The sequence below is a fragment of the Lytechinus variegatus genome, chromosome 12, assembly GCF_018143015.1.
Source record: "Lytechinus variegatus isolate NC3 chromosome 12, Lvar_3.0, whole genome shotgun sequence".
Taxonomy (NCBI): domain Eukaryota; kingdom Metazoa; phylum Echinodermata; class Echinoidea; order Temnopleuroida; family Toxopneustidae; genus Lytechinus; species Lytechinus variegatus.
Genome location: NC_054751.1, coordinates 27,715,739 through 27,743,656, shown reverse-complemented (window position 1 = coordinate 27,743,656; position 27,918 = coordinate 27,715,739). Strand labels below are relative to the sequence as shown.

The following is a 27,918-nucleotide window of genomic DNA, read 5'->3' as shown; positions in this document are numbered from 1 at the left end:
TTATTATGTTGGGGTCGGGTGTCCGGACACTATATTTTTGAAGCCTTCTTTTTTGCCGGGCTTTTTTGTCCGTGGATTACACTAAAAATATGAATTCAATGGTTGTAATCATCTTCTATTTTGTTCTCTATAATAATTCAAAAAAAAACATTTTGTACTAAAAATTGATGAAACTTCTGTTGTAATTTTTTCCAAATGACATTCTAAAATTGATCGTCCGTACACACAACCTGTCCGGACACACAACTGGGGATAAAGTGCTTCAGGAACTGAGCTGCTAATTAATTAGCCAGCGCGCTCGTATCATGAACCGAACATAACAAGCACTCGTACCGGTACGCTATTTTCATTGCGTGGGACTACATGAGGAATTTCCTGACAGATGCAATGGCGTTCACACGCATTTTATTCGTCCTTTTCGTGCAATTTATGACGTTTCTCCAAGTATTGGGGGATGAGATGAATCCGAATGAATTCCTAAAACGAGAACATTCTCTCATGCGTCCTTACACTGGTAAGTATCCTGTATATCTTTACTATTTTCCATATTTTGGTGGCATATTTTTAGTGGCGATTGACGGGATCCCTTGCCAGCGTGGCGTAAATTTCGGCCGCCATCTCTCCGCTGGAGATTGTCCAGTGCACCGGTGTGCACTTTCAGGAGGAATGACATGGCATTCAATTTTTTTGTTTTAAAAAAGAGGTACTTTGCAATTGATGTGCAAACCATTATAATATTGACTTCAAGGTTCTTGTCACCCACAATACATCAGAATTACAAGTAGAAATCATGAAATGATGTCTTAAAAGTTAAAATAAATTTAGAATGCTTTGACTCATGACATGTGTGTGCGCTTGTTGTGTTCAAAATCAAGGACAATGAATGGGAGAGGAAAGTTCTGTCACCGCCGCTGAAGAAATAAATGGCAGTGAATGGAGTGGTGACAAGATAATGCCAATGTATAATACAGAAATTGAGCAGTCTACAAGAAATTTACAGAACTCCTTATTTTCATTTTTTTTTAGATTATGGTCCCTCAAATGCTAAAAAATTAAAAAATGTCTTTTATTTTATACATTCTTGTACCAGAAGGTATTATGTCAAAGTTTCCTAAAATTTGTTGCTGAGACTTGAGTTGCAAACAACAAAATCATTAATGCAGTGGTGCCCTATGGCAGTGGTTGGTCAATATATCAAATTGTCAGAGAATTGTTGCATGCAGAGCTACCGAGTCTCGCGCATAGTGCGTGAGACTCAAGCATTTTGGACTCTTGTTCATCCCCTCAAATCTCTGTCTCACGCAACTATCACAGCCTATCCCCATATACATTGTACACAATGTCTGTGATCTCACTCAGATTCACAGAAAATCTCACGCATACATGTATCTGGTCTTTGAACTTGGCATCTCTGTGGCCTCTGCATGGCTAATTTTATGAGTAAATCTCTGTTTTAATATGGCCCTGGCCTGGAGCTCATCTTCTGGTAAAATAGTTCATGAATTTGTGATAAAAAATTGAAATATAGACTGTAAGTTAAGTCGCTCATTTCACAGTACATGTATCAGCATTCGATATTAATAGGAGCCTACATGTATTTCTCCTTGTGGTTCGACAAATTTTCCATCGTGTAGATCTATGTGGAACGCGCATTGAGTGAGAATTGATAAACTAAAGAAATACTTGAATGATGAATCCCAAATATGATGGGGGGAACTAAATCTACGCACTTTGTTTTTAAATGATAATTAAAACTATGCCAATTTTAATATTTGCACAAAATATCTTTCACTAATTTGTAATGAATAGAGATCCTTAGAAGAAAATATTAAAAAGAAACTCACTAATATGAAAATTTGCTGTATTTTCTGAGCACTTCTTGATTTTTGCTGCCTGATGTAAAAGGGGTCCTAAAGCTATGCTCTCAATTTATCATGCAAAGAAATAGTATTTTCTGTGCCTCAATTTCTAAAAAAAATGTCTGCATCATTATCAGAAAATATGAATTTATATAAGTCCAAAATTCCAAACATTTAGTTTTCTCTGCATTCTGTACCTTGCAGGGTACATGTCTCTGGTTGGCTAGATAAGTCACATGACTTCCACATTATGCAGACCTGGGTGGTCCTTTTCAGGACCAACACTTGCCCAAGAAAGATACGAAGTATGGTGTACAGTGAAACCTACTACACTATTCTTCTTCGCCATGGAAAAATTCAGAATTTAGGGCCTACAATATTAATCAACTTGAGGAAAAATCATTTGTAATCACTTTAGAGAGAAACATGATGATTAATGCATTGCATGGTACCAGTTCAGTACCCTGCTGTAAACCAATTTCTCAGTATTGATGCATACATGTACATGTAAATTTGCATAAATGAATATCTCCCTTGTTTTGTCAATCTACAGGAGCTGGAGCTAGTCTCCCCATGTGGGATATCATGGGGAACACAATGGTAACCAATAGTTACATTAGACTAACCCCGGACCATCAGAGCATGAGGGGAGCTGTGTGGAACCAAGTGGTAAGCTTTTAAAGGGGGACCAAACGGCAGAGCTCGACATTGTTAGCAGTGGCCTGGTGGTGCGGGGCAACCTTGAATTGAGAGTCGGCCACCAAATTTCTGTTAAAGCCCACCCTTGGCGGCCTGAATGGGCTACCAAAGTTTTGATAAATTGCAATGTTTTCTATTGTTCTAGGGTTACCAAATTTGCTTTGTGGGCCACCAAAAATATGAAATTGACGATTTTGATGGACAGATCAGGCAACTGAGAAAAATGGTTTAGTGTGGAGCCTTGCCAAACGGTTTATTTCAGATTCGTCTAATGCCAATTCATCCAATATCCAACTCGTCTACTATCATTTGGTCGACCATCAGTTCGTCCACTACATGGTATAATTGCCAATTCGTCCACTCACTGTTTTGTCTAATAATAATCAGTTGGTCCAACAGCCATTTTGTCCATAGACCATATGGTCTAATTGGACGCAAGTGTTATTTGTGCAAAGTGAATGAAAATTAAATGGATATTAGACCAACTGGTTATGAGACAAAATAGACGAAATGGTGATTAGATGAAGTGGTGATTGGACCAAATGATTATTGGATCAAGTGGTTGTGAGAAGAAATGTTGATGGACAGAATGACATTAGACCAAATGAAAGTAGACCATGTGGTGAGTGGACGAGTTGGCAAACCATGAATTGGCAATTTACCGACCGAACTGACTAACACTTTCAATGTGTGGTCTCTCATTGACTAAGTACTTGGTATGATGTTCCTCCGAAATACTCCAAGAAGAGTTTTAACTGGAGGTGTGTTGTAACTAGCTAGTCGTAAAATATACCTTTGAGATTTAATGATACAGAGAATAAATTAGCCTGTCATTTCATTTGTACATGTATAGTGAAACTAGCATATTTTTATAGGTAAAATTCTTGTTGAGCTGTTTGGTTACAGTATTGATTAGTGAAATAATTTAAATTAAAACAGAATGTTGAGAGAAACTTATTATTATTTTATTAAAAGGCTTGTGTTGCAAAATCCATCAACGGAGAAACAGTTACATAGATTTTTATGAACTTGAGTTTTGATTTGTGCTCATGCTTGTGTATTGGCCACTGCAACAGCAACTCTCTTAAATAATTTGTGTGAATTGGCTAATGATTCTGTGATTCAGATAGTTTCTCAGCAGGTGACCAATGCAAGTAATGGTCAACTCACTCGAGCCAAGTTTCAGTTTGATGTGTTGTCCGTTTGATGTGTAGTCCTATGGTATTTCTCTGAAAATACCGATTTCCTCACCAAATACTGATTTTCAGCTTTAAAAAAATACTGAAAATGTTCTTGTTTTGGTTGGCAGCTCTGGCCACTTGCACAGCAGATAAGTGTATTTGCTGGTATTTTAGGCTCATAAATTTTAATGATAATCAGTATGTACACAATGCACTACAGTATTATGCACATACATTGTGGATACTACATGTCCATGTATGATCTAAAACAGGAAAGGAATATTTACCATGACCAAAGACATCATTGATACTTTTTAAGTAGACCTTTCGGCCTATTTTGTTTATAACTGACAATGCAGAGTATGTATGGTTCCGGAAATGTATTAAAAGTCATGTATGTATGAGTATTATAATGAAACTTGGAAAGAGTTCACTTGGAAAGTGAACATTGTCTTTGATTAAACATTGATTAAACCTTGATAAAATATGGCGTATTGACCTACATGTAGATATGTACTAAAACCAAAACCAGATAAGCTTCCATACTGAAACTTGGAAAGTACATGTACTTAGAATGTAAGATGTTTTTAGTTTTGGGTCAACGATGAAGGCCATTGCCTCGGTGCTAGACCTCAAATGCCTTGCTACCCCCTCCCCCCCCAAAAAAAAAATCCCCAATTAATTGTGGTTTAAGTCCATAAAAACTGCCTTGCCCTCTTGAGGTCATATTGCAGGGGTTAACCTCTTTCAACAGAAGTGTATCTTGAACAGGCAAACAAAAAAACTTGATATCTGTAGAATATTTATTAGATTTCTTCCTATTTTTCAAGTAGAAGAAAAGAAAAACTGATTCAATGAATAATTGGCAATAGACCAGATAATGATATGACCCTGAACCTGTGTTGTGGAACATTGTGGCCCAGTGGATCAGTCTCTGGACTTTGAAACATGTGGATTGTGGGTTCGAATGATCGAATCCCATGTAGCTAATATCCTTTGAAGAAATTCATCCACAAGTCTGAACCCAGGTGAGGTACATGTAAATGGGTACCGACATTTCCAGGAAGTTATTCCTCAAGTAGCTGTGAGCTCCGGAATTGGTGAGACTATCTGAACTGGTGTAATACACTGTATGTATCTAGGAGCACCTTCAGTACCTATACATATGTAACAATGCTGATATATATGCGCTATACAAATACCCTGTATTGTTATTATTATTTTATGTTAGTGACAGTCTGATGACTCTGATCTCTCTAATACCACAGAAATGTGTCTTTATGTGGTCAATATGGACACATCAAAGTTGTGTTTGTTTTGCTACTATTATAGGTGGTTTCAAACCGCCTCGATCATAAGAATCCGCGTTAAATCCTGAAAACTTTTTAGGCTAAAAAATACCCACTAATTATTCCTGCATTCACACCACCCCGAAACATGCCCTTGGATAAATTTCCTGAAGTTAAGAAATACTCATTATGGTCTGATAAGCAAGTGAGGTAGAGAAGGATGCGGGATAGCTCAGTTGGTAGAGCGGGGTATTCGTATTCCGGTGACCCGGGTTCGATTCCCACTTGATGCGCTAGTGCCCTTTGGTAAGGCATTAATCCTCAGTACCAGGTCCTTCAGAGAGGACCTTAAGCCGTCGGTCCTCTTGTTGCTTGCTTACAAGCTTTCATGCTTTCTTAGCAGTCAGGTAAAAAATCACCACCACCACCACCATTCAAAATCACTAGCTCAGCAGCCACCCAAGGCGCCCGCGGTCAACTACATGCTGGGCTAAAAGTTCCTGTAAATTGCTTGCACATTGCCAAAATACCTGCGACCTTGGAAAAATCCTAGCCAAAGTTCTCGTAATTGTGACAAAGTACCTACTATTTAGTGGGTATTTCCTTTTGGGAAGATTACGCGTAATTTGCTTTCACATTGCCAATATTACCTGGTACTTTCTGATCGGGGTAAATTTCCCATTCAGAAAATATCTGGAGCTGACGAACTTTGAGACGGTCTGAAACCACCTCTTGTTAATTTACAGTATAGTTTCAATCAGGGTCTGTGCCTGCAGACTAACACTAAGCCATGTTTGTTTCTTCCCTTTCATTCTACAGCCAAACAAGTCGCCCAATTGGGAGTTACATCTTCATTTTAGTGTTCATGGATCGGGAAAGACATTATTTGGGGACGGCTTTGCTATTTGGTACACCAAAGAGCGTATGAAAGATGGTAAACAGAGTTATTGTGTTAACAAGGCATGCCTTTTATGGTCATATGTGGTAGAAAAATCTTTACAAATATAACATTTTTCATAAATTGTTGAATAGTATCAGAGGTCCAAGTTATTGAGCTGCTCTAACCCAACTGAAATATGTAAATTGGTTTTTCTGTCAAGCAATTATGATAATGGTGGGAAGAATGATATTGTTAGTGAAAGGTTATACTGGGCATAAAAGTAACTTGTCTACTAAGAGTGATAATTCACACTTTTAGTAACACCGGCCTCTCTCTAATCCCTGCGATGCATGTACTTTTTATTGTCGTTCTCTTGTGTGATTTATTACTTGGAATGAGAATTTATTGGTGTTTCGCAAATTTCTTCTACAGGTCCTGTATTTGGAAACATGGATTACTTCACTGGGCTAGGTCTATTCTTTGATACATACAGCAACCACAATGGCCCACACAATGTAAGTCTCAAAACTATTCTTCTTTCTGCAGATACGATAAGCTTTATCAAGTACATGTTCAGATGATGATAAAGCGCAAGTTAGAAGAAAAATCTTTCTTCGAGTCTCTCAATTGAGTAGTAGTAGTAGAAGTAGTCGTAGTAAAAGGAGGAGTAGTAGTAGTAGTTGAATATGACAGTGCTTTTCAATCTCTCCAGATTATACGCGCCAGTCACTTTCGTAATTAGGGCTTCGGCGCAGGAAAGTGCATGGGACGTCAAACCATAAGGCGACGATTATATGAATACGTTGATTTTTATAAGTCACCCATCCACCTATTAGTACACCCTACACAATTTCATAAAAATGAAATGACTTTTTCCATGTTTGCCGGCCAATGAGGGCTCACTTTTTTTCTCAAGATGTTATATTGTTGTTTTCCTTGTGGTGGTCATACTCATAGTCAAGCATCTCAGTTACTATAATTTCATTCATTTATAAGGTGTATATTTATTTGGTCTACTTAGATAGTCAGTTACCACTTGGTCCAATAGTATGTAACTGTTTGGATTGGTGCTGGTCCCAACGTGTCCGGATAAGAGAGGTCGGACTGTAACTGTTCGGTGTACACTACACTTGGTGTAAATGTGATTTAGTCTAGCCCAACTTTGGCAAAAAAAAGCAAGTGACACATCAGGCAAATTTGAGTTGTTGTTTCTAAAACACCCTTATTGCATGTTCAGGCAAAACATAGAGAAGAAATTATCGTTCTATGGAAAGATATTGAAGAAAATATGCTGTTAAATTGCATTGATGCCTATGTAAATGACGAACACACATTCCTCATTTACAACAAATTATACTTTAAACTTGCTTCTTTTTGGTAAAGTATGGCAGTAATGCCAAGATGGTTTTTAATTTTGATGTCAACTTTGTTTTTCACCTTTGAAATGAAATTTTGGCTTGTAAACAGAGTGGTATTAGCCCAAGTGGATTCTAAATGAAATGGGGATATATGATAAATAATATGTAAATTTATAGAGCGCAGAAACTATTCACTGAAGTATATATTTTACTGTGCCTTTTATGACACCTGAATTCTTGTTATTGATTAAATGTTTTTTAGTTTTGATTCAAATTTGGTTACAGATGGTGCTTTCCATACTTCCAGGGGTAGGCTATTCTAGAACTTGTATTTTGGACTTAGTTTGAACTTGACGCTTTCGCTATAAATTGCCCCAGGAATGAAGAAAATAGTTCCGTCGTAACAATCATGTCAAATTGTGGAAAATATTTTACAATGAATGAGATAAACATTATTAATGCCAGCGTATTTGCATGCATTCATGAAATGAAATTAGAGTTCAAAGATCACTCAATGATCAGAATAGCATGAAATATGAGGAAAGTCTGTTGAGGTGTGCTGAAGTGAAAGTGGTATTTTAGACATATTCAAGAGAATTTTTTTTTTAAATTGATTTCTAATTATTATTTTTCATTTGCTTTGCAGCATGCACATCCATACATCTCAGCACAGATAAACAATGGCACTCTTCACTACGACCACGACAGAGACGGGACACACACAGAGCTGGATGGGTGCCACGCCCCTTTCAGGAACAAAGACCATAACACACATGTCGCAATCAGATACTTCCAGAATAGACTAACAGTGAGTTATAAAGAAGGCAAAGATAGTGATTTGGAGTTAGGGGGGAAAGGAATGGAGAGTGGAAGTGGATGGATGGATGGATGATGGATGGATTTTAAAGGGGAAGTTCACCCTGACGAAAACTTTAATAACTGAAAATTGCATTATTTATTCCCTCTCTTTCCAGTAAACTTAAACATAAAAGTTAAGAATCTGAATGTGTTTATTTTTATAGTCAGCCTCCCCTCCCACTGCTAAACCATTTTGTGACCCCTGCCTTGTTTGCCCCCTTGTTCTGTAATGCAAAGTTATAATTGTAATAACTGAAAATTGCATTATTTATTCTCTTTCCAATAAACTTGGACAAACACCTGAAAATTGACCATCTGAATGTGTTTTTTTTTTGCATGGTCAGACCCCCCCCCCCACTTCTAAACCATCCTGTGACACCTGCCTTGTTAGTCCATTTGTTCTGTAAGACCAAGTGATAATGATGATAACTGAAAATTGCATTATTTATCCCCACTCTTCCAATATATGTAAACTTGGACAAACACATAAAAATTGACCATCTGTATTTCTATCATTTGCATGGTCAGCTCCCCACTTCTAAACTGTTCTGTCGCCCCTGCCTTGTTTACCCCTTCGTTTTGTAATGCCAAATGATAATGATGATAATGATAATTGGCTCATTTGTGCAGGTAATGATGGATATATCTGGTGAGGGTAAATGGCAGCATTGTGTTGACCAGGAAAGGATTATCTTACCAACAGGATATTACTTCGGAGCATCCGCTGCTACCGGGCAATTAGCAGGTAAAATTTTGTAGTGTGTCAATCATTGCATCCAAGAAATGATATCACTGTTCTTAAAGATGTTCAGTTGAGGGCAATACATTTTTGCATATTTGTGGACTAGATTATCAAAAACTGTAAGACAACAATCTTATTGGTGATTTATCATCGTCCCCCCATGCAAAATTTTCATATGTCGGGCAATGTTCACTTACCGTTTTATTCAGGTAAGGCTAAAAAAATTCCAAGAATCATAGATGAGTGGAATTTTGGCCCTAACGAATAGAATATTTCTGGTATTCCATGAAATAAAGTCATCCAATATAATTATTATAGTCCATGAATCGTTGATGAGTGGATTATTGGCCTGAACGAGAAGAATATTTCTGGTATTCCATGGAATGAAGTCATCCAATATAATTGTTATCATCTATCCCACCCCCTCCAAAGAAAAAGAGGGAAAATTTGATTGTCACTACATTATGGCATCATCTCGTAAGATTGAATTTGGTTGTTGACATGTGACCTACATGTAGATATTAATGGCGTCATTGAGTGTCATTGTGCTCTATGCTGCTCATCGCATTGCTTTCATTGTTGTATGTGTTAATATGCATTCGCATATGTGCACTAGACTGCTGAATATGGTCTTGTAATACCAGAAATATTCTTGGAGTATTTATGGTATTCCATTCTGAGCCATCCAATATAATATAAATATTGCATAGTCAAATCATGCAAACCAAAAACACATGGTCTCAGCACACCGTTCAGTGACCAGGGGGGTGTTTCACAAAGATTTAAGTAAGACTTAGAGTCGCACTTAAATGCTGAGTTGCGTACAGTATGAGAGGCATGACCGCATTGGTCAGACCGTGCCATGAGGACGCACACTACTGCGTATCTATCAATAAGATCGCACATTGCACAACTTAAGTCATACTCAAATCTTTATGAAACACCCCCAGGTTATCATTCTATGTGTGTGGTGATTTACTGATACAAGGATCAAATGCCTCTTTTCTGATTACTTCGCAGATAATCATGACATCCATTCTGTAAAAGTTTACGAGCTTGAAAGTGTCGATTTAGATAAAAACACAGATTACAGCAAGCTGACACCATCAGCACAGTACTTTGCTCCACCTAGAGGTAAGCTTAAGACTCTAAAGCCAACAAATTCAAATACATTGAATATTCTATGTTTCTTGGTTGGTTGAAATCACTGAGTAGTAAAGAAATGTACCGTAGCTTTGTTTATTTGGATAACCGCACCCAACTTTTCAAGATTATAAAGCAGGGAAAACGGTGCGGTTTATTTACCGGAAAAAACGGTATATTCTTATTCATCTTCAAATCTAGTGGCCTGTATTCTTAGTCTGGTTTAACTTCGGCCATGGTCCATGTGTTAAAGCTATGGGAAGCCAAGTATTTCCAGATTGTATTTATGTTTCCCATCTTTACTTGGCTCTCTCATCATGTTTTAATGATGAATAGAACGTTTTCGGTTATTATACCCAGTCAGTTATGAATGATTTGAGTGTCAACACGAGCTGTTCAATTGAACTTGATTTGTAAGAGATACTTGTCACAATTGGCTCTCCAAGGTTAAACTACAACTTTAGACCTGAGTCAAAATTAAGCCCAGGCCATTAAGTGAAAGCAATCTTCAGGCAAAAATATGGAAAGCATGTATTCTTAATTCTTCTTAGCCAGATTTTGCCAAAATTCATATACATATGCGATCCCCCAATGGAGGCTGGAAATAGACTGGAATTTCGATTTCATTATTCATACCACTATTCTGAACTGTGATTGTTATTATGGTTTATAGGATGGAAAGTTCATCTGAAGTGACATTTTTTCTTTGAAAATTGGATCACAACAGATCGTGTTTGCTGGGCATTGGTCAATCAGTGCTCTGAATTGAATACCGGTCCTGGAATTACGTTTATACCCTTTTTTTCTGTTTTTCTTTGAACAGATCATGTTGACGATCCTCAAGGAGCGTTTAAGAATGCCACACTGAGCTGGAAAAGAATGTTTCTCATTTTATTTTGTATCATCTTGGGAATCGCAGTCTGTATCATCGTCGGTGTAGTTGTGTTCCAGAGGAAACAGGATTACCAGAGGAAACGCTTTTATTAGATATTTCTTTCTTTTTTTATATAACCATGAACTTTTTTCAAGAGTTGCATATGTGTTTGTTTGTCATTCCATGTTTACGATGTTGGGCACGATTTGGAATTCATTTCATGATGAACCTCAGCAGTATGTGGGAGTTTCGGGTGTACATCAATATTGTCTTGCTGGGGGTATGACATCATAAACATGCTTTCTGTGTTCATTACGGCACACACAATAATAATCATACCTTCTTATCCCGTCATTACAAGGTGGACACCGGTCTCATCCATTGACTTTCAAAAAAGGACCCTAAATGAGTAATCTTACTTTGAACTCAGAGCCCTCTGAACAACTACATGTAGTTTGTCATGTTTTTCCCACCCTAAGTAATGTTTCACATCTCTATTTTCTTGATGGGGTGAAACATATTTCCACACGTCATACACACAGGACTGTTGTAAAGAAAATGCATCTTGAATGATTTTGACAATTCGATCTCCTTTTCACTGTAAGTGTGATAGTGATAAACAATTCTTACATCCTTTTGTAAAAAGCGTGGTGTCCACCTCGTTATGGCAGTAGTAATAGATTTCCATGGTAGTAACCACATTGACAAAGTTATAATAATCATAAATTCTTTGTGAAACCAACCCATGGGTATACTCAGTGTCTCAAGGTGCCTAGTTTCACTGATTATTAAGAATGGTAACAGAATTCAGCCAATGGCGTGTTAACATTTACCTTGATGACATCTCCCTTCTATATGAACGGTTTTTGGCTTTTCTTGTGAGAAATAGAGGGAACATGCTGCAAAACTTGTTTTCATTGATGTTGTTATACTATTTAAAGTGGCAACCATAACTTATTTTTTTTTATATGTTAGTAATAATTCACGATAATGGTGCAGGCGTTAGCTGAAGTATTATTAGCCTTTATCTTCCTAGCCCCTGACATATCGTAATAAATCATTTTATACTCAGTCAAGATAAGCTCAAAATTTTGACAATATTTAAGGTTAGAACTGAAAATGAGAATTTCAGTTAAAGGACCAGGTGAAAACGAGTATTATTGAACCAGGATTGGTTGAAGGTTCCATGGGGTTCCAGTTAGGTGTAAGTGGGGTTAATTAGATTATTTGGTCTATATTGGGCATTTCTCTGTTTATTTTTAATACTGAAACAGCGATATATGTATAACATTACAATAATAATAATAGTAGGCATTTATATTGCACCGTCTATGTAGAAATATTCTATTCCTAGGCACACAAGAAACATAGAAAGAATAAATATCTTCTGTGAGAATTTATATTCTTGTTTATTTAGCAAGATCTAGGTCCCCATAGCATAGCCTTGTCCAAGATATGTTTACGTGTACCAATCCCTTGTATGTAGAGGGAAGATAAGTAAATATTTGATCAGTATTATTCTACATAAAATCATAAGTTTTCCATCTGATACATGTACCTATGTTCATACAATGCTTTTAATGTCCGGCTACTGATAGAGATGATGATTATTGGCAACTATTATCATATATATTCTCGGAAAACCTTTACTGTAAAATCAAATCAATTATTTCTCCATTCTCATCAATTACTTAAAAATTGTCAAGGTATTGTAAATAAAATGCAAATGACAAATTTTTATGCAATTTTCCAAGATTTCATATATGATGAGTACCAAGTGAACATCAACTCGACTCAGTTTGCCTCATTAAACTAGATATTTTTTCACATCCTCTCAAACTTGTTTATTCATTTGCTATACTGAAATGTGGTTCCTTTTAGCTCTATCATATAGGATAACTTCTCACAATAGTGTGAGAAATCATTTAAAATGAGAGAGGTAAAACTTAATTCTTAACTTTCCTTCTGTGATTAGGGATACACACTACAATGATTCCTGGTTGAGAGTAATTTTATACAGCTCTCGGATAGTTGCGACTTATCTTGGGGCACAAGTTTAATGTTTACTGTCTGTAGAAAAGTTGAAGTTGGGATAAAAGACAAACCAGATAGAAGTACATGTACTGTGTAAGTTGGTTCACTAAACCCACATGTTACGCACTGCAACACATCTACATGGCACCTCGCTCTGATACACAGAATGTTTTCATCCCGGGATAGCTTAGGAGCTGCCGAACGGATTATCATTCAAGGTTCACCTATGTGAAAACAGATCCTTTATCGTTGGTGATTAATGTGAATCTTTGATATGAAAATGGTATAGTTACGATATTTGAATTTTAAAAGAATGTTGATATGTAAAGTGTTTTATCAATGTATTTTTAACAGTCACTCAGTGCTCTTGTGTAATCATCAACCTTGGAAAGTAGATTCATTGGTGGTCAAAACTTTGTGTAAGTCAATGATAGAGTCCCGTAAATCAAAATTGTTTAACTTTTTTAACCCGTCTGTCACAAATCTTCATTTTCTACAAAATAAGGTTGACTCTACTTTTGTTTCTTCAACTCATATTTGATGCGCTACTTAATTGATTCATTTAAATGGATCACAAAATTAACCTGTCCTATTTATTTAGCAAAGTTAAGAAATGGTTCAGAATTTATCGAGTAAAAGCTAGGACAAATTGATTGGTTCTTGTTTTTCAATGTTTTGTTAAAAGGGATGGTCCAGGCTTAAGATATTTATATCTCAAGAAATAAAAAGTAAAATTCACAAAGCAAAATGCTGAAAATTTGATAAAAAATAACAAATAAAGTTATTGAATTTTTAAAATTTGCATTATTCCGGTGAAACAGTTCTATGCATGTCTTTATGAATATTCATTAGGTTGGCTGATGATGTCATATATCCCCACTTGTTCTTTTGTATTTTATTATATAAAATTAGGTTTATTCAAAAAATTTCTACCAAGATCTAAAACAATTGGATTGACAACTGATTAAGTGCATTAGTTATTTACTGCCACAACTTATTTCATCATAATGGAGACATATAATTTACACATGTATGAAAAAATGAAACATGATTTCAGGTAATAACGTAATAAAAAGGAAAGTGGAGATGTGACATCATTAGCCCACCTAATGAATATTCATGATGATGGGCGTATTTAACTGATTTCACAAAATATTGATGAACATTAAAATTCAATAACTATGTTATTTGTTATTTGATTTTGATGAAATTTTGAGCATTTTGCTCTGTGAATTTTACTCTGTTTAGACAAAAAATATTTTCAGCCCGGACCATCCCTTTAAAGTTTGATGTTACAGTCTTAATTTATATGGAGGTGGTGGTGGGTTTTTTTCTATTCTGTGCATGCGTTGTTAATTCTGTAATTTTTTTTTAAGTTTCGTATTTTGGGCATTGTAGGGTTTATATTTAATGTCTGAATACTGTAAACCATACAGTTATATACTGCATGACGTACTAAGAAAGATCAAATTATCAATGTATAGGGGTTGTTTTCTTGCTTTTGTTCAATATGCCTTGTAATACTTGCCTTGATGAAACTTTTATGGATACGAAGTTGATTCAAATCTCTTATTTGATTTTTTCCCCAAACAAAAGAAGGGTTTATTTCAAGAGTTGAACAGGGTCCCATCTTACAAGTTACGATTGATCCGATCAATTGCAATTCTATGGAAATCCATTATCGTTAAAATATTTTCTACACACTGAAATTTCAAGAAAACAAAGAATGCATGTATATGCATCATCGTTAATATATTTGAAATATTTAAACTATTTAAAATATTTTGAACAAACATGCATTTAAGATGTTGATGTTGCTTCCTTTCCATAGTTATGGTTGATTGGATCAATGGCAAGTGTTTGTAAGACAGGACCTTTTAGTTTTTTTTCCCCGCTGAAACATACACCTATAAAGTCCGACAATGTGATAGAGCATTCAACCTCCTGTGATTTTGGACTCTTTAAAGTAATTCACTTTTAGTTGCTTAGCAAGGTCTAGCAGTTGTAAACAACACCTGTAGGATAATGGTCTGCTTCAGTTGACCCTTCTCTACATGTAGGTACATGTATGTCAAATGATTGGCTAAGTGGGAGAAACTTTTCATATCAGGGTCCCGTCTTACAAAGAGTTGCGATTGATCTGATCAATCGCAACTATGGAAAGCCATCAACATCTAACATACACGATTGTTCAAAATATTTTCTGGAAGTGATGGATATTCATACATTCACTGTTTTCTTGACAAATCAGTATGTTTCTCTGTTTTCAATGGACATTTCCTAACGAAAAAATTTTTGACAATGATGGATTTCCATATATATGAGATTGATCGGATCAATCGTAACTCTTTGTAAGACGGGGTCCTGGGTGTATTTAACGAAGAGTTAAGTATTGAATGCTGATGCATACATGGTTTGTAACACACATTCTTATTGATTAATATGCGATGGTGCCTTTTATTATACCACACGCAACTGGGAATTTAAGTGCTACTCTGATTCACGCTCTTGCAGGGTTCCCAGCCCATCAGAGAAATCGGAAAATTATTTTACTTTTTCCAGTCGGGGAAAAATCAGGGTATTGTGATCAGCCCAAAAGTCGAAAGCATGGTAGTCAGACTCTTATATTTTGTTGCATATAAAAACAGCATCCATTGAATGACTGGTTGTGGTACTAATCAGTTTTACATTACTGTTTTTATACTGAAAATACATGTAATTCACTGCAACGACTTAGAAAACGTGCGAAATTGGGAATGGGTTTGAATAATTATCAGGGAATTTTTAAACTTCAAGAAAAATTGAGGGAATTTTGTTTTACTGAAAAGCTGGGAACCCTGTGTCTTGTGAAACACCCCCAAAAACATGTGAAGCATGCATTTAAGTTGAAACAGATTGATGTTACAAGACATTCGACTTGGGCAGACTCGCCATCTTTTGTGTAAAACTGGTCATAGTAATCATATAAGGGATAAATGCATACTAAGGGTATGATGTACCATACATTTTTGTAGGATTTTTGATTTGATGGCAGATTCTATTTGGGGCAATGTAGTCATAACAAAATAGTGTGTAGAAAATCAATGCCACAAAAAATATTTTGGCTTATACCATATCCACATACTTCTGGGGCCCATTGCATAAAAGTTACAATTACAGTATCTTTGCCATCCAATGGTTATTACCATGGTAACAGAGCTCAACAGCCAATCAAAGTTAAATATTTCGTGTAAGTTACTATTGAATAGCAAAATTATAGTGCATGTAGTAAGTTTTTGTAATGGGACCCAGGTATAGAAGTAATATCTCATTATTGGAAGCTGAAAAATTATTCTTGACTTCACTCCAATATTGTGAACAACCACTAAGCATACACTTCATACATTGTATTCCGAGTATTTCAATAATGAAATGAATTGAATAACTTTTATTGTATCAACATTTGTACATAAGAGCAATATTTTGGCATATAAATTCTTCCCTGGAACACCACTTAAGTAAGCATTTACATATTGCACATATGAGCTGTAATATTTTACCGAGCATACTTATTAACATGTTTGTGTTCAAACCCCCCGTTCCACTATGCCGATGTTGCTATGATTTGACAAACCTTCAGATCAGGTAAGAAAAATGAGTCACTTTGCTGCCAGGAGTCAGCAAAAAATAATTTGCAGTAATACAAGTTTTCCAAAGGAATGGGGATTCCTTACGTCTGTGTGCTGCTTTTAGTATGCCAGTAAAGATCTGATTACGCTTATTCCATGACTGCGCGCTGTGTTGCTTACACTTTTCCAGCTTTCCCCACGATTCAAAATGTGAGTTTTCTGAATAAGATCAGCATGAAATTTTGAACATGTTCAAAATTTTTAGCCGATCTGAATATTAGGCTCGCTGCTCCCGATTTCAACCGATTCCTCTCCCGCTCTCCGCCGATCTAATGATCGAGACGGATCAGGGTTTCCGATCGTGATAGTGGAACGGGGGCTTGTACATGGTCATTCATTTCATCATATTTATGAACATATATTTTTATTCATTGTGCTCTGTTTAGATACATGTATAATACCCCCTTTCAATTGTTAGCTCTTGAATTACATATTAAAGCATCAATTTGCAAAAAGTCATGTCAACTAGGAAATTATTCAGGAGAATGGAAATGACCTCAGGAATGAATGTTGAATAGGGTCAAGAAAATTGGTATACATACACGTACATGTAATATTGGCATGGCAAAATAACAATACTAGAGTATACCATGTAGCGTGAGAACCATATTTCTATCATAAAGAGACTGGTAGTCTGCGTTATTCTATGTGACAGACATAACTAGTATGTTCATTTTTCAACCAAAGAGGATAAAATGGGAAAAGATAAGATGATTTGTGTTTCATTCTGTAAGATGCATTTGGTTAATCAATGTACATGTAATTGGTGCCATATTTAATTTTATTTGGAACATTGAAAGCAGCATACACATAGCTATAACTTTTGACTAAATGTTTGTTTGCAGTTTGCCATAACCTGTCTGAAACTCGTGTGCGACAAAGAATGTGTCACCCTCCTCCAGTTTTTATCATTTTTTCAGCATGAGCAGAAGGTTGCTATGTCTGGCCAATCTTATCTTTTTTTTAGGAAGGGGGGGGTGGGGTGCATATCATAACTCAATCATATAATTTATAGAAGTACTGTTGTCAGAGGTTGTTTTTTTTAATGAAAGTCCTTTTGTCACCATTACGCATACACAAATGTTAAAGAAATATGTTTTATACTTAAATAACAACATGTAAATCTCATTTTTTATGATTGTTCAGGATATTGATGGAAAGTATGGACGCTTGATAAGAAATAAATGCATTTTGATCATTTAAACTTTTGCCTTGTGATGTTTATATGTATGGGATGTATGGTCATAATGTAAATAAAAAAAACATCACCTTCATGTAACATGATACCATCAATCAACATACTATTATTCTTCTACAAAGTCTAATGATCCTACATGAATTCAAGATCATCTGATAAAAATACATCTACTGACAATCTTTTACCATATCTGTGAAGGAAAATATTTCCTTCAACAAAGTTTGTTGAATAAACTTTCAAAAAGGTATTGGATGCAGCACTGATTCTCCGCTTTTGGTGCCTTACTGGAGTAACAGTGCAACAAACGTTCTTGACGTCGATTGATCATGTTCCTTTCTTTTTTTAATGAAAGATCATTTGAAGTTGAAAACTTCTCACAGGCAAAAATGAAAGCCATCTGATTCTCAAACACCCTACAAAGTACCAAGTTACACAGTTCAAACCAGACTTCAAGTTACAGGCTCATTTTGGACATGAAAACCAACTTGAACTTCACAACTCTGTTCTTCAGTAAAAATATGAAACAGTACAACCATTCTGCATCTCACTCAAAAACGATAGTCGCAAATGGTTGTACAAACCCGAACGACAGACTCCATGAACATTCAAAGAATTCCTATGCAGCAGTTTCCATGATGCGACAATCTCAAGTAACTTGCGGAGGTGATGTCCCAGATGACTTGGACTCTGGAGGATCCTGATTGGTTGATTGTCATCTTTGGAGTGTGCTCAGTTGATCTTGAAGATTATCCATCACTTCAACACTGTAAAAAGGGAGGATAAATAGAATTGTTTGCAAATTTGTTGAATTCAAATGCTTAAAGTTGTTTTGATTTCAGGAATGCACATTTCTTTTGAAAAGGTAATACATTCAGTGTCATGCTCCAGTGTTCAACATATCCCCCGTGAAAGAGAGAAATTTTATTCATATTACTGGAAACTAGATACATGTAAATATAATCAAATTCTGTACCCAAGGGAAATGATACTTAAAGGAAAATGAAACCTTTGGAACAAGAAATCATTCACTTTGATGGACTATAAAATGCCCAAAAAATGTCTCTATTTGCATGGTGATACAAATTCTTTATCCATAATATATTCTTAGAAAAATCTGTAGTACATGCCCTCCTATAAAAAGAATACATGATCTACCGATAGATGTGATAAAAGAGGCAGTTTAAATGAAATATATGCTAAAGTAATGGGAGAGTTGGTCACAGGTGACATCACACATCTTTGTCACATTGCCAATTTGAGGATCTCCATAGCATTAGTGATCGCAATATTCAAATGCTCATCACTCTCATTGGTCCATTTTTCTCAAACTTTCGTTGATCTGTTTCTTTGATTTTTCTGTTTTCACATAAGCTTTCTTGTTCCAAAGGTTTCATTTTCCTTTAAGGGAGAAAAAAAATCCTGATAATTAAGTATATCATGGCAAATGGGATTAATATCCCTTCCACTTCTTGAAATTAACCAAAATGCTGATTGAAATTGACATGGTCTTAGTTAGTGATCTAATTTTTGAAACAACAATTCTTGTTTCTTGTCCATTTTCTTTCAATGTTTCAACACTATATTCTTATTTTACTCTTTTATAAGACATGATTTACTACCAAGGTTGGATTCCCCCCTTCAGTGTACAGATTTTTTTCTAAAGAATACACAATGAAAAAAAAAATCCAAAAAGGACAGTTCTTAGATTTTTGAAGGGTCTTCATCTAAGAAATAACATATAAATACATTGCGGTGCAACATCAATTTAACTTTAAAACATCTTTTAAATATTCATATTTATAGAAACACATACAAATACAAAATTTCTATCATCCATTTCCTACTTTTACTGAAAATAAGATAAGGACTCATATACTCACTTTCTTTCAATTGCCTCTGCCCTGGAAAGATAAATTCAAAAAGATAAATTAGATTATCAGAGCATTACTTTAATTTAAATACAGACAAAAAGAAATGAGTTTGTTTTATTTTATAAATTAAAGCTGTATTTACTTGCTGACTTTTTTTCTATTCTGATCATCTTTTTGTTTATTGCTCACTAGCAATCATTTTGAAAGCTTTTACGTGCACTTCTCTTCTTTTCTTTGCACTAGAAAAAGGGTAAATATACCTACAATATTTATCTGTAAGTATTAATCTTTAAAAGTAAATTTAAATCATAAGGGATAGGCAAGGGTCAAAATACTTGCCTTTCTCTTTTGTGCTTGTTTTACATGAACTTGAAGAGGTTATATTAGAATTACCATGGATAGGCTTATAGTTTGTTGTATTATGACAAACCGACCAACATCATTCACTCATTATAGCTTTAATAGAGACTGATTTTCCGTTTAAATAAAAAAATGGTCTTTTCCGTTTCTGAAACTCTGTAATTCCATTTCAACTTGATCTAAAAATGGAAATTCTGTTTTGTCAATATAAATGTACACAGCAAAAACCTGAATTCCGTTTTTGCAAAGGTGAATTCCATAAATTTTTACATGAAAAATAAAGAACCAACCAGAATTTCCGTTTTATTTACCGGTGAAACAGAAAATCCCTGTCCCTACTTTAACCTAGAACCAACTGACTGATGAGTAAGAGACCTAACAGAATGTATTATAGTTTGGCCTAGATAGATTTGTTTGTATTTCTTGTCAGCTTCAAGAGATCGTAAGGACAAGTTTTGAAAATGTTTTTAATCTGTGATTTGAAAGCCGTGGTTAATGGAGATTTAATGCACAATTTGACTAATTATGCTTAATTCAGCACATATATTGATTGAATAAATGTATAGAAATACTAGTTCATAACCCTGGTAACAAGGCAGGCATTAAGCATGCTGAGACAAAACTGGGAATTCATTACAGGACTCCTCAATATCCATCCTAGAACAATATCGATTTGGCGCTGCACAGTGGCTGCTGGGCTTACAATCCATTGGTCAAAATTAATTTTTGGAGTAGACCCATATTTCTGTTTCAGATAACTATTTCAAACAATGAAGTATGCATTTTTTTTTATTGGATAGCCCTAATAACTGAATTTTGTGTAAACCATCGTTTCAGACCACAGATTCAAACAACCTTGCATATTTGGGCCATGGAGAATGGGTCGATACTTACTGAAACCTCAAATGGGATGCTAATATATCCATTTTCTTGAGTGTCTGTGAAAAGTGAAACATTGAAAACGAAAATTCATTACAAAAATGCACCCCACTACCATTATTTACTTCAGAAAAAGTTTTAGTTTCAATTAAAGTATATTTCACTAAATATCTATCCTATCATTTAAAGGCTTATAATTTTTTTTCAATGAATGTTCATTTGAAACAATATTGGACTAATTCAAACTCTACAAACTGATTTAAAAATATTTCGATAATAATATAATAAAGGTCAGAATTTCTTTACTTTAAATAACTGATTGGTAAATTTCCAAAAGTAACAAGCAAGACTTTTCCTTTTACAACACATGTGCAATAGACTCTATATTCTTTCACATGCAATGTACCAATAAATGCAACACTTTTCACAAACCTGCAATGAGCTCTCCACTGTTCCTTCCTGAGATGCAAAATTCTTGGCCGCATGCAGCAACATCTTTGAATAGAAGAGAAAAAAGAGAAGCAGAAATTAATCAGAATTTTTAGATAAGATTTTATTAAACTCCATCGACCCCCAATCAGGACTATGAGAGTCTCAACAAGAACATATTCACAATCATCGATTTGTGTATAAAAATGAACATACTCACAACTAGAATTTAATTCGTCATGCGGACGAATTAGGTGGTCTGTCTTTATTATCGCCATCATGATCACTATTACCATGTTCATGCAGATCGATATGATCTTCATGACAACGGAATGTTCATTATGGATGGAATACGTCTTATGAAAGACGGGAGATGATAAAGCACTGTAAAAGGGTCTCTTTGACATATGAAAATACATGTGATATGAAAAAAGTAGTTATAATCCGTTTTATCTTGCTAAATTTCAACTTTTACAACTTTTAATCATCATGAAGGATCATGTTTGAGGTGGTAAAAAGAAAAAAATGGAAAAAAAATCATCTTGTTACGCCAGGACTCGAACCTGCGCCCCCGAGAACGCAAGTCAAGTGCGTTATCCACTGAGCCACGATATTCCCCATAGAGATAACACGTAAGCAAATTTGAGAATTACAATTCCAATTTTGCAAGCGAAATATGGGCATGATCCCGGCATCTGATAAAAAAATGGAGAAAACAGTCGTGAAAGCTTAGAATCTCGGCTACAACATACTAAAAGCTCAGGGAAAACTGACAAGAAAAAATGGAGATATGGCTCACGAAATAGAGGAATGTCGAATCTAGTTTTGAGAAAAAGTCATGTCCCATAGAGATTACACGCAAAATACATGTGATATGAAAAAAGCAATTATAATCTGTTTTATCTTGCTGAATTTAAACTTTTATACCTTTTAATTATCATAAAGGATCATGTAAGAGGTGGCAAAAAGAAAAAAAAATGGAAAAAAAATCATCTTGTTCACCCCAGGATTCGAACCTGCGCCCTCGAGAAAGCAAGTCAAATGCGTTATCCATTGAGCCACGATATTCCCCATAGAGATTACACGTAAGCAATTTTGAGAATTACAATTCCAATTTTGCAAGTGAAAAACGGGCATGATCCCGGCATCTGATCAAAAAATGGAGGGCACACTTCCGAAAGCTTAGAATCTCAGCTACAACATACTAAAAGCTCAGGGAAAACTGACAAGAAAAAATGGAGAGATGGCCCATAGAGATTACACGCAAAATGAGGAAAAATGACATGCCTTTATTATTTGCAATTTTTCAGGATGATCCGTTTATCAAAATGAAAAATAAAGGCAATAATTCATAAAGAGTAAGACCTAAGCTACAACATATCGAAAATTGGGCGAAAATTGACCAATATTCACGGAGTTAGAGCCTAATTTGCATAATTATTATGACGTCATAACAAGGAAAACGGATATTTTGACTTCCGACGCCATTTTGATGACGTCATGATCAAATTGAGGTACACTGGTGACATGAAATGAAATCTACAACTCATACTCTATCGATATATGAAAAAAAAATTGGGGGTCAATGGACTATTTAAAGAGCTACAGTAAATTTTCAATAGGCATGTTTTTGCCCATATATGGCCTATAGTGAGAGCTCGCGCGCACACGTGCTGCAAACTTTAACTGGTGTTAATTTCGTTATTAATGGTCGTAGAAGGTTGATCAAGGTATCAAATTGCTCATAATTTCATTATCAATTCAATGATGCAAAAAAACGGTGTTTCTTTGTTGCGTTAAGGCGTTACGATATGCGCGCGCGCAAATTTCTGAAATGCTTAAAATGAACTGAAACGTACCCAAAAAATTTTATAGGCCATTTGGAGAATTTTTTACCTTTGACGCGCGCGTACGCGCGCGTCATGACCTTTACATGACCTCTGATGACATTGACAGTTGACCCTTGACCTGAAGTTAATGTCATGTAAATATTGTTAATTTTTGATAATTGATAATGAAGATATGATCAAATGAAGAATTTTACAAATTGGCGCGTAGATGACGTCATCATGACCATATGACCTTGAAAAGCTTAGTATGCCGTCTCTATGATAGATTCTATATTTGACGAAAAAATCAGCAAAATTGATTCAGCCAATTCCGAGAAAAGTTGGCGACAAACATAGGTACCAAGAATAAAGAAATAAAGAAAATTCTGACGAAATTAATAAGTGATCTGTCATAGACAGGCCACCTAATAATGAATATGCGTATAAAAATGAACATATTTACAATGTCAATGAATGATGAATACAAATGTTTGAATTGTAAAAGTACATTTTGCACTTGCACCACAGCACATCCCATCCCAGTTTAGCTTGGAAGAGCTGCTCAAGGGACTATTCCTTCAAGGTTCAAGGTTGTTGTAAAACACACTAGTTGTTTAACCACCAGAAGAAATCAACTCAAACTCAACTGAATTTCTTCCCCCTCCAAAATCTGCAGAGTATAGACTTGTCTTGGGGTCTACATGAATCAATTGCTTTAAATCTAGACGGAATTACCTCACCGTTTGCATCACCATCCCCTTTATTAATAGTGCTAGATTTGGCTTGGTCTTTGGAGTTCTTGAATGTAATGTATATGTACTGAACGCCATCGATGTCCCTAGACCCCCGGGGGAGGGGGGAGGGGGGGCACTCAGTCCCGGGGGGCACTCAGTATATAATGCATAGTGGGTATGTGCCGCGGAGGACCCCCATTTTCACACTCAAATTTCTGTTCCAAGGCATAGCATTTTTGCTTTGTTGAGAAAAAGAACAAAGAAAGCCGCTCCAAGGCATAGCATTTTCTTCTTTTCGAGAAAAAAAGAGAGAAATCCGCTCCAAAGCTTCGCATATTTTTCGTTACGCCGCTCCGATCGCATTGAATGGGCTGCAATTTTGGTGAAAAGCGGCCGCAGAGCTCCCCCGGCGGAGGCCGCGCTAGCTGCATCATGCACGCATGACCGTTCCATAGGGATGCATACGCACTCACAGAGATGCCAAGTACAAAGACCAGCTATGCGTGAGATTTTCTGTGAATCTGAGTGAGATCACAGACATTGTGTACAATGTATATGGAGATGGGCTGTGACAGTTGCATGAGACAGAGATTTGGGGGGATGAACAAGAGTCCAAAATGCTTGAGTCTCATACATAATGCGTGAGACTTGGCAGCTCCGAAAGACTTCCATATGTCCCCTCCACTAATTTTAAAAAATACTTCTCCAAAACCCCCTTCTGTCTTCTCTTTTTCTTCTTTTTTTTCTTCTTAATTCCAGTGGGAACTTGGATTCGAACCTCTCGCTGCAGAACGAAGCATCTCCAGTCTGTCGCCTTTTAATACTCACTGAGCTAGCAGGAATTGTTGAAAGCCATGGGTTTCATAACGGTTATCAACCGATATTACGACTAGTCTACTCTCCAAAAGTATTGGGTATTTATTTTTCTGACTTAAACCGATGCTGTTGGGAATTACACACACGCGAATTTTTGATGGAATAAAGCCATATTTTGGTATGTATCCGACTTTTCCTTCCTAAATCTCTTAGATATATGTTAGATAATTCTTGATAAACCTTCTTCATATTTTTTTTCAATTTTAGTGGAGGGGACATATGGAAGTCTTGCCGGCAGCTCTGCACTCACACTCTGGAGTCTGGTGATCCTTTCCAAGGACCCCCGTTTCACAAACATTTGTCGTTCCGAAGCCCGTTCCGAGGACCCTCCTTTTAACAATAAGCCCGCTCCAAGGCCCCCCAATTTTTATCTCGCCTGCGGCACACCCCCACCACTTTTTTGGTCGAGTGCCCCCCCCCCCCGGGCCTAGACCCTACTGTCCTGAAATTGGACGAGTGCGAGAGTGTACAAATGCGCATTAATACATAGGACGAGTGGTAATCACGGTACATTCGTGTACACGCACATATATACTCACTTCACTGGATTTTGAGCTCCTCAACACTTGTCGAGCAAGAGATCCTAAATCCGTTACATTTTCTTGAATTTTCAAAGGAAGCCTAGGATCCATATTGTGTGGTTGCATTGTCATGATATTTGCAAAACAGTCAAAAGGAATATTTCAATATCTTTTTTTCACCGAAAAACGTCTTTCTTTGTTACTGACTACTGTTTCATTTGTTCCAGTGCCCTGGGCCTGGCTGGTATTGTATAAATAGACGATACCGCTAACAAGTAGAATAAAAAAAGGGATACAATTATTTTTTGTCAGCTAATGCATGGGGCTAGGTTTTTTTTGAGGGGGGAGGGGGCCAGAAATTCATATTTTCAGACATGGGTATATGTTTACCTTGTAATTTTAGTTGTATAACAGTTGCGTACAGATTGAGGGGGCTTTGGGGCTCCCGGCCCCCCCCCCCCCCATATCAATTTGTTTGCGCTCCTTTTTTGCAGTGCGTAGCGTGTTAAATTATTTCCCTATGGAGAATAATAGAAAAATACGCCTTTTTTGACGGATTTGCTAAGATATCTCCCAAACGCGTCAACAAGGTGATCTATCAAAACAGAATAGAATAGAGCAGATTCTCACCTTGAACATGATATGATTTTCATTTAATTTTAGTCAAATTAAGTTCTGTCACTTTTGAGGTTTTTGGAACCTTTCTTGATGATTTTGGAAATCCATTTGTACATGAGCCAATGGGCAAGTGCAGGAAACGAAACGTTTGGTGCGACTTCACATTGTTGTAAAAAAATATATACGTCACAATAGACCCTATCAAAAAAAGACATTTTGCAGAAAATGCTGTAGATTGCGAATACCTAAGAATTATTTTGATTGGATAAAAAAAACCTCTGTCACTTTTCACATTTGCAAAAGCTTTTGCAATAATTGGTCACTATAGTTTGGCGGGTTCAGCCGATGGCATTGTGTGTACACAGTACACACGCATAGCTAGGCAACGCAGCGCGTGAAGAATTTTGCACGTTTTCATTATTCGTACAGTACAGCGACGACTTGAGTGTATGTTGGATAGGACCGTACCATTTTTGACCGGGGGGTGTGCCAATGAATGCAAGTGATCAAGAAGAGTTACAAAACTGAAGGGATCAGTGAGAAAACAAGGAAAGTGAGAGGGAAATTTATAAAAACAAGTAATGCGAGGAAAAATGACAAGAAAAGGAGAGAAAGGAGAAGAAGTGAAAACACGCAGCTGAGTGCGCTCACGATATGTAAGTTGAACACCGCTGCACCGCAATGTAGCAGCCCGCCACTATACACGTAGATTGCCTGCACGATGCGAAGACAGCGGCGCGTATTAGTGACTGTGCGTTAAACGTCCCATTTCTATGCCTTATAAAAGGAGCGTTTTTTGTACACAACAAATTGATATGCCAAAAAAAATTCATGACCAAGAATAAAAAAAAAGGAGAAAAGGAAAGAGAGGTGGTTGAAATATCACTAGAAATGTAGCAGCCTGATTTTCTAAACATTATATTCAAAATCTATAATTGGATTAAGCTGCAAAAAAAGTTTGATTGATGTATATACTCGCCAATTTTACGCGATACGCCATGTTTATAGCCCCCTCATATTTGTCTCATTTCAAGCCATGCACTGCCTTGTAACAAAATTAATTGCAGATTTGGGGCTTAGTCAATCCATTTATCTTTTCTTAATTGAAGGACAAAATTTGAATGAATATAATTTCACAAATACAATGAAAAAAGAAAGAAATATGACATCATCAGCTGCTTTTTATAGGCCTATGGTGTTTTATTGGTCATTATGCATCCTTACTTTTTTTCTGTTTTTACTTCTTCTAATAATGATTTTTTTTATACCAGGTAAAGTGATCATTTTAGGCAGGGGACAGTTTCTCTCACTTTTTTTTTAAACATTTATAAAATGCCTCCTATAGCTTTTACCTTGAGAAAAAAATCCCTCTTACAAACGTGTCGCGATCGTTGCCCCTTGGAACCATGATTTTTAGTGAACAGGTGCGGGCCTCTCTTCCCACTGGCGGATCCAATGGCACATCCCCCCCCCCTTGAGAGCCGTTCTATATGCCGGTATACCCAAGTGTGCCCCCCCCCCTTGAAAGTGAGGACCCGTTTTGCTTGTCAAATTTTCATCACGAATGCCCCCCCCCCCTTGGAAAATCCTGGATTGTATTTTTAAAAGTGCCCAGCACTCACGTACATCAGAAAATACCTTAACTTCTCTACTCATGCCCGATCAGTGCCCGCGTAATGCATTACGTATAGTGTTTAGTTCTCTTCTGCAAGTATGTATATACATATTTTAAAATGAATAATCCCTTATCCCTTCTGAAATATGTTTATTGCCACATTAAGCTCATTTTGTTTTCATGGTGAATTTCTCCACCTCAGTGTGCCACCCCCGGGTGTGCCACTTTTCTCCTCTCATCAAGTGCCCCGAGCGCTTATGCCCTTATTTACTTCTGAAATGCCTCTATTCTTTTCTTGATTGTCCAAAAAATTAACATAGAAAAAAAAAATTGTGATTTGTACCATATTTCACTTCTGCAGGGGCAGCGGTTCTAACCAAATGGGACAATTAAGGGGCCCCCT

At 36.3% G+C, this 27,918-nt stretch overlaps 2 protein-coding genes across 2 annotated transcripts; one reads left to right on the top strand and one right to left on the bottom strand.

The window, feature by feature from the left end:
• The first annotated feature begins 341 nt into the window (after window positions 1–341).
• On the top strand, window positions 342–13,545 carry LOC121425092 (vesicular integral-membrane protein VIP36-like). Its single transcript, XM_041621065.1, has 8 exons — window positions 342–514; window positions 2,413–2,528; window positions 5,848–5,962; window positions 6,341–6,423; window positions 7,913–8,074; window positions 8,755–8,869; window positions 9,887–10,000; window positions 10,833–13,545. Exons 1-8 carry the CDS (start codon window positions 364–366, stop codon window positions 10,994–10,996), a joined length of 1,020 nt encoding a protein of 339 aa, XP_041476999.1. The 5' UTR covers window positions 342–363; the 3' UTR covers window positions 10,997–13,545.
• Window positions 13,546–16,273: 2,728 nt separating this feature from the next.
• Window positions 16,274–25,522, bottom strand: LOC121425070 (BLOC-1-related complex subunit 7-like). Its single transcript, XM_041621030.1, has 5 exons — window positions 25,301–25,522; window positions 21,326–21,388; window positions 20,909–20,952; window positions 19,664–19,684; window positions 16,274–18,547 (listed from the first exon to the last, which is right to left on the bottom strand). The coding sequence occupies exons 1-5, from the start codon at window positions 25,412–25,414 to the stop codon at window positions 18,496–18,498; spliced, it is 294 nt and encodes a 97-aa protein (XP_041476964.1). The 5' UTR covers window positions 25,415–25,522; the 3' UTR covers window positions 16,274–18,495.
• Window positions 25,523–27,918: the final 2,396 nt, after the last annotated feature.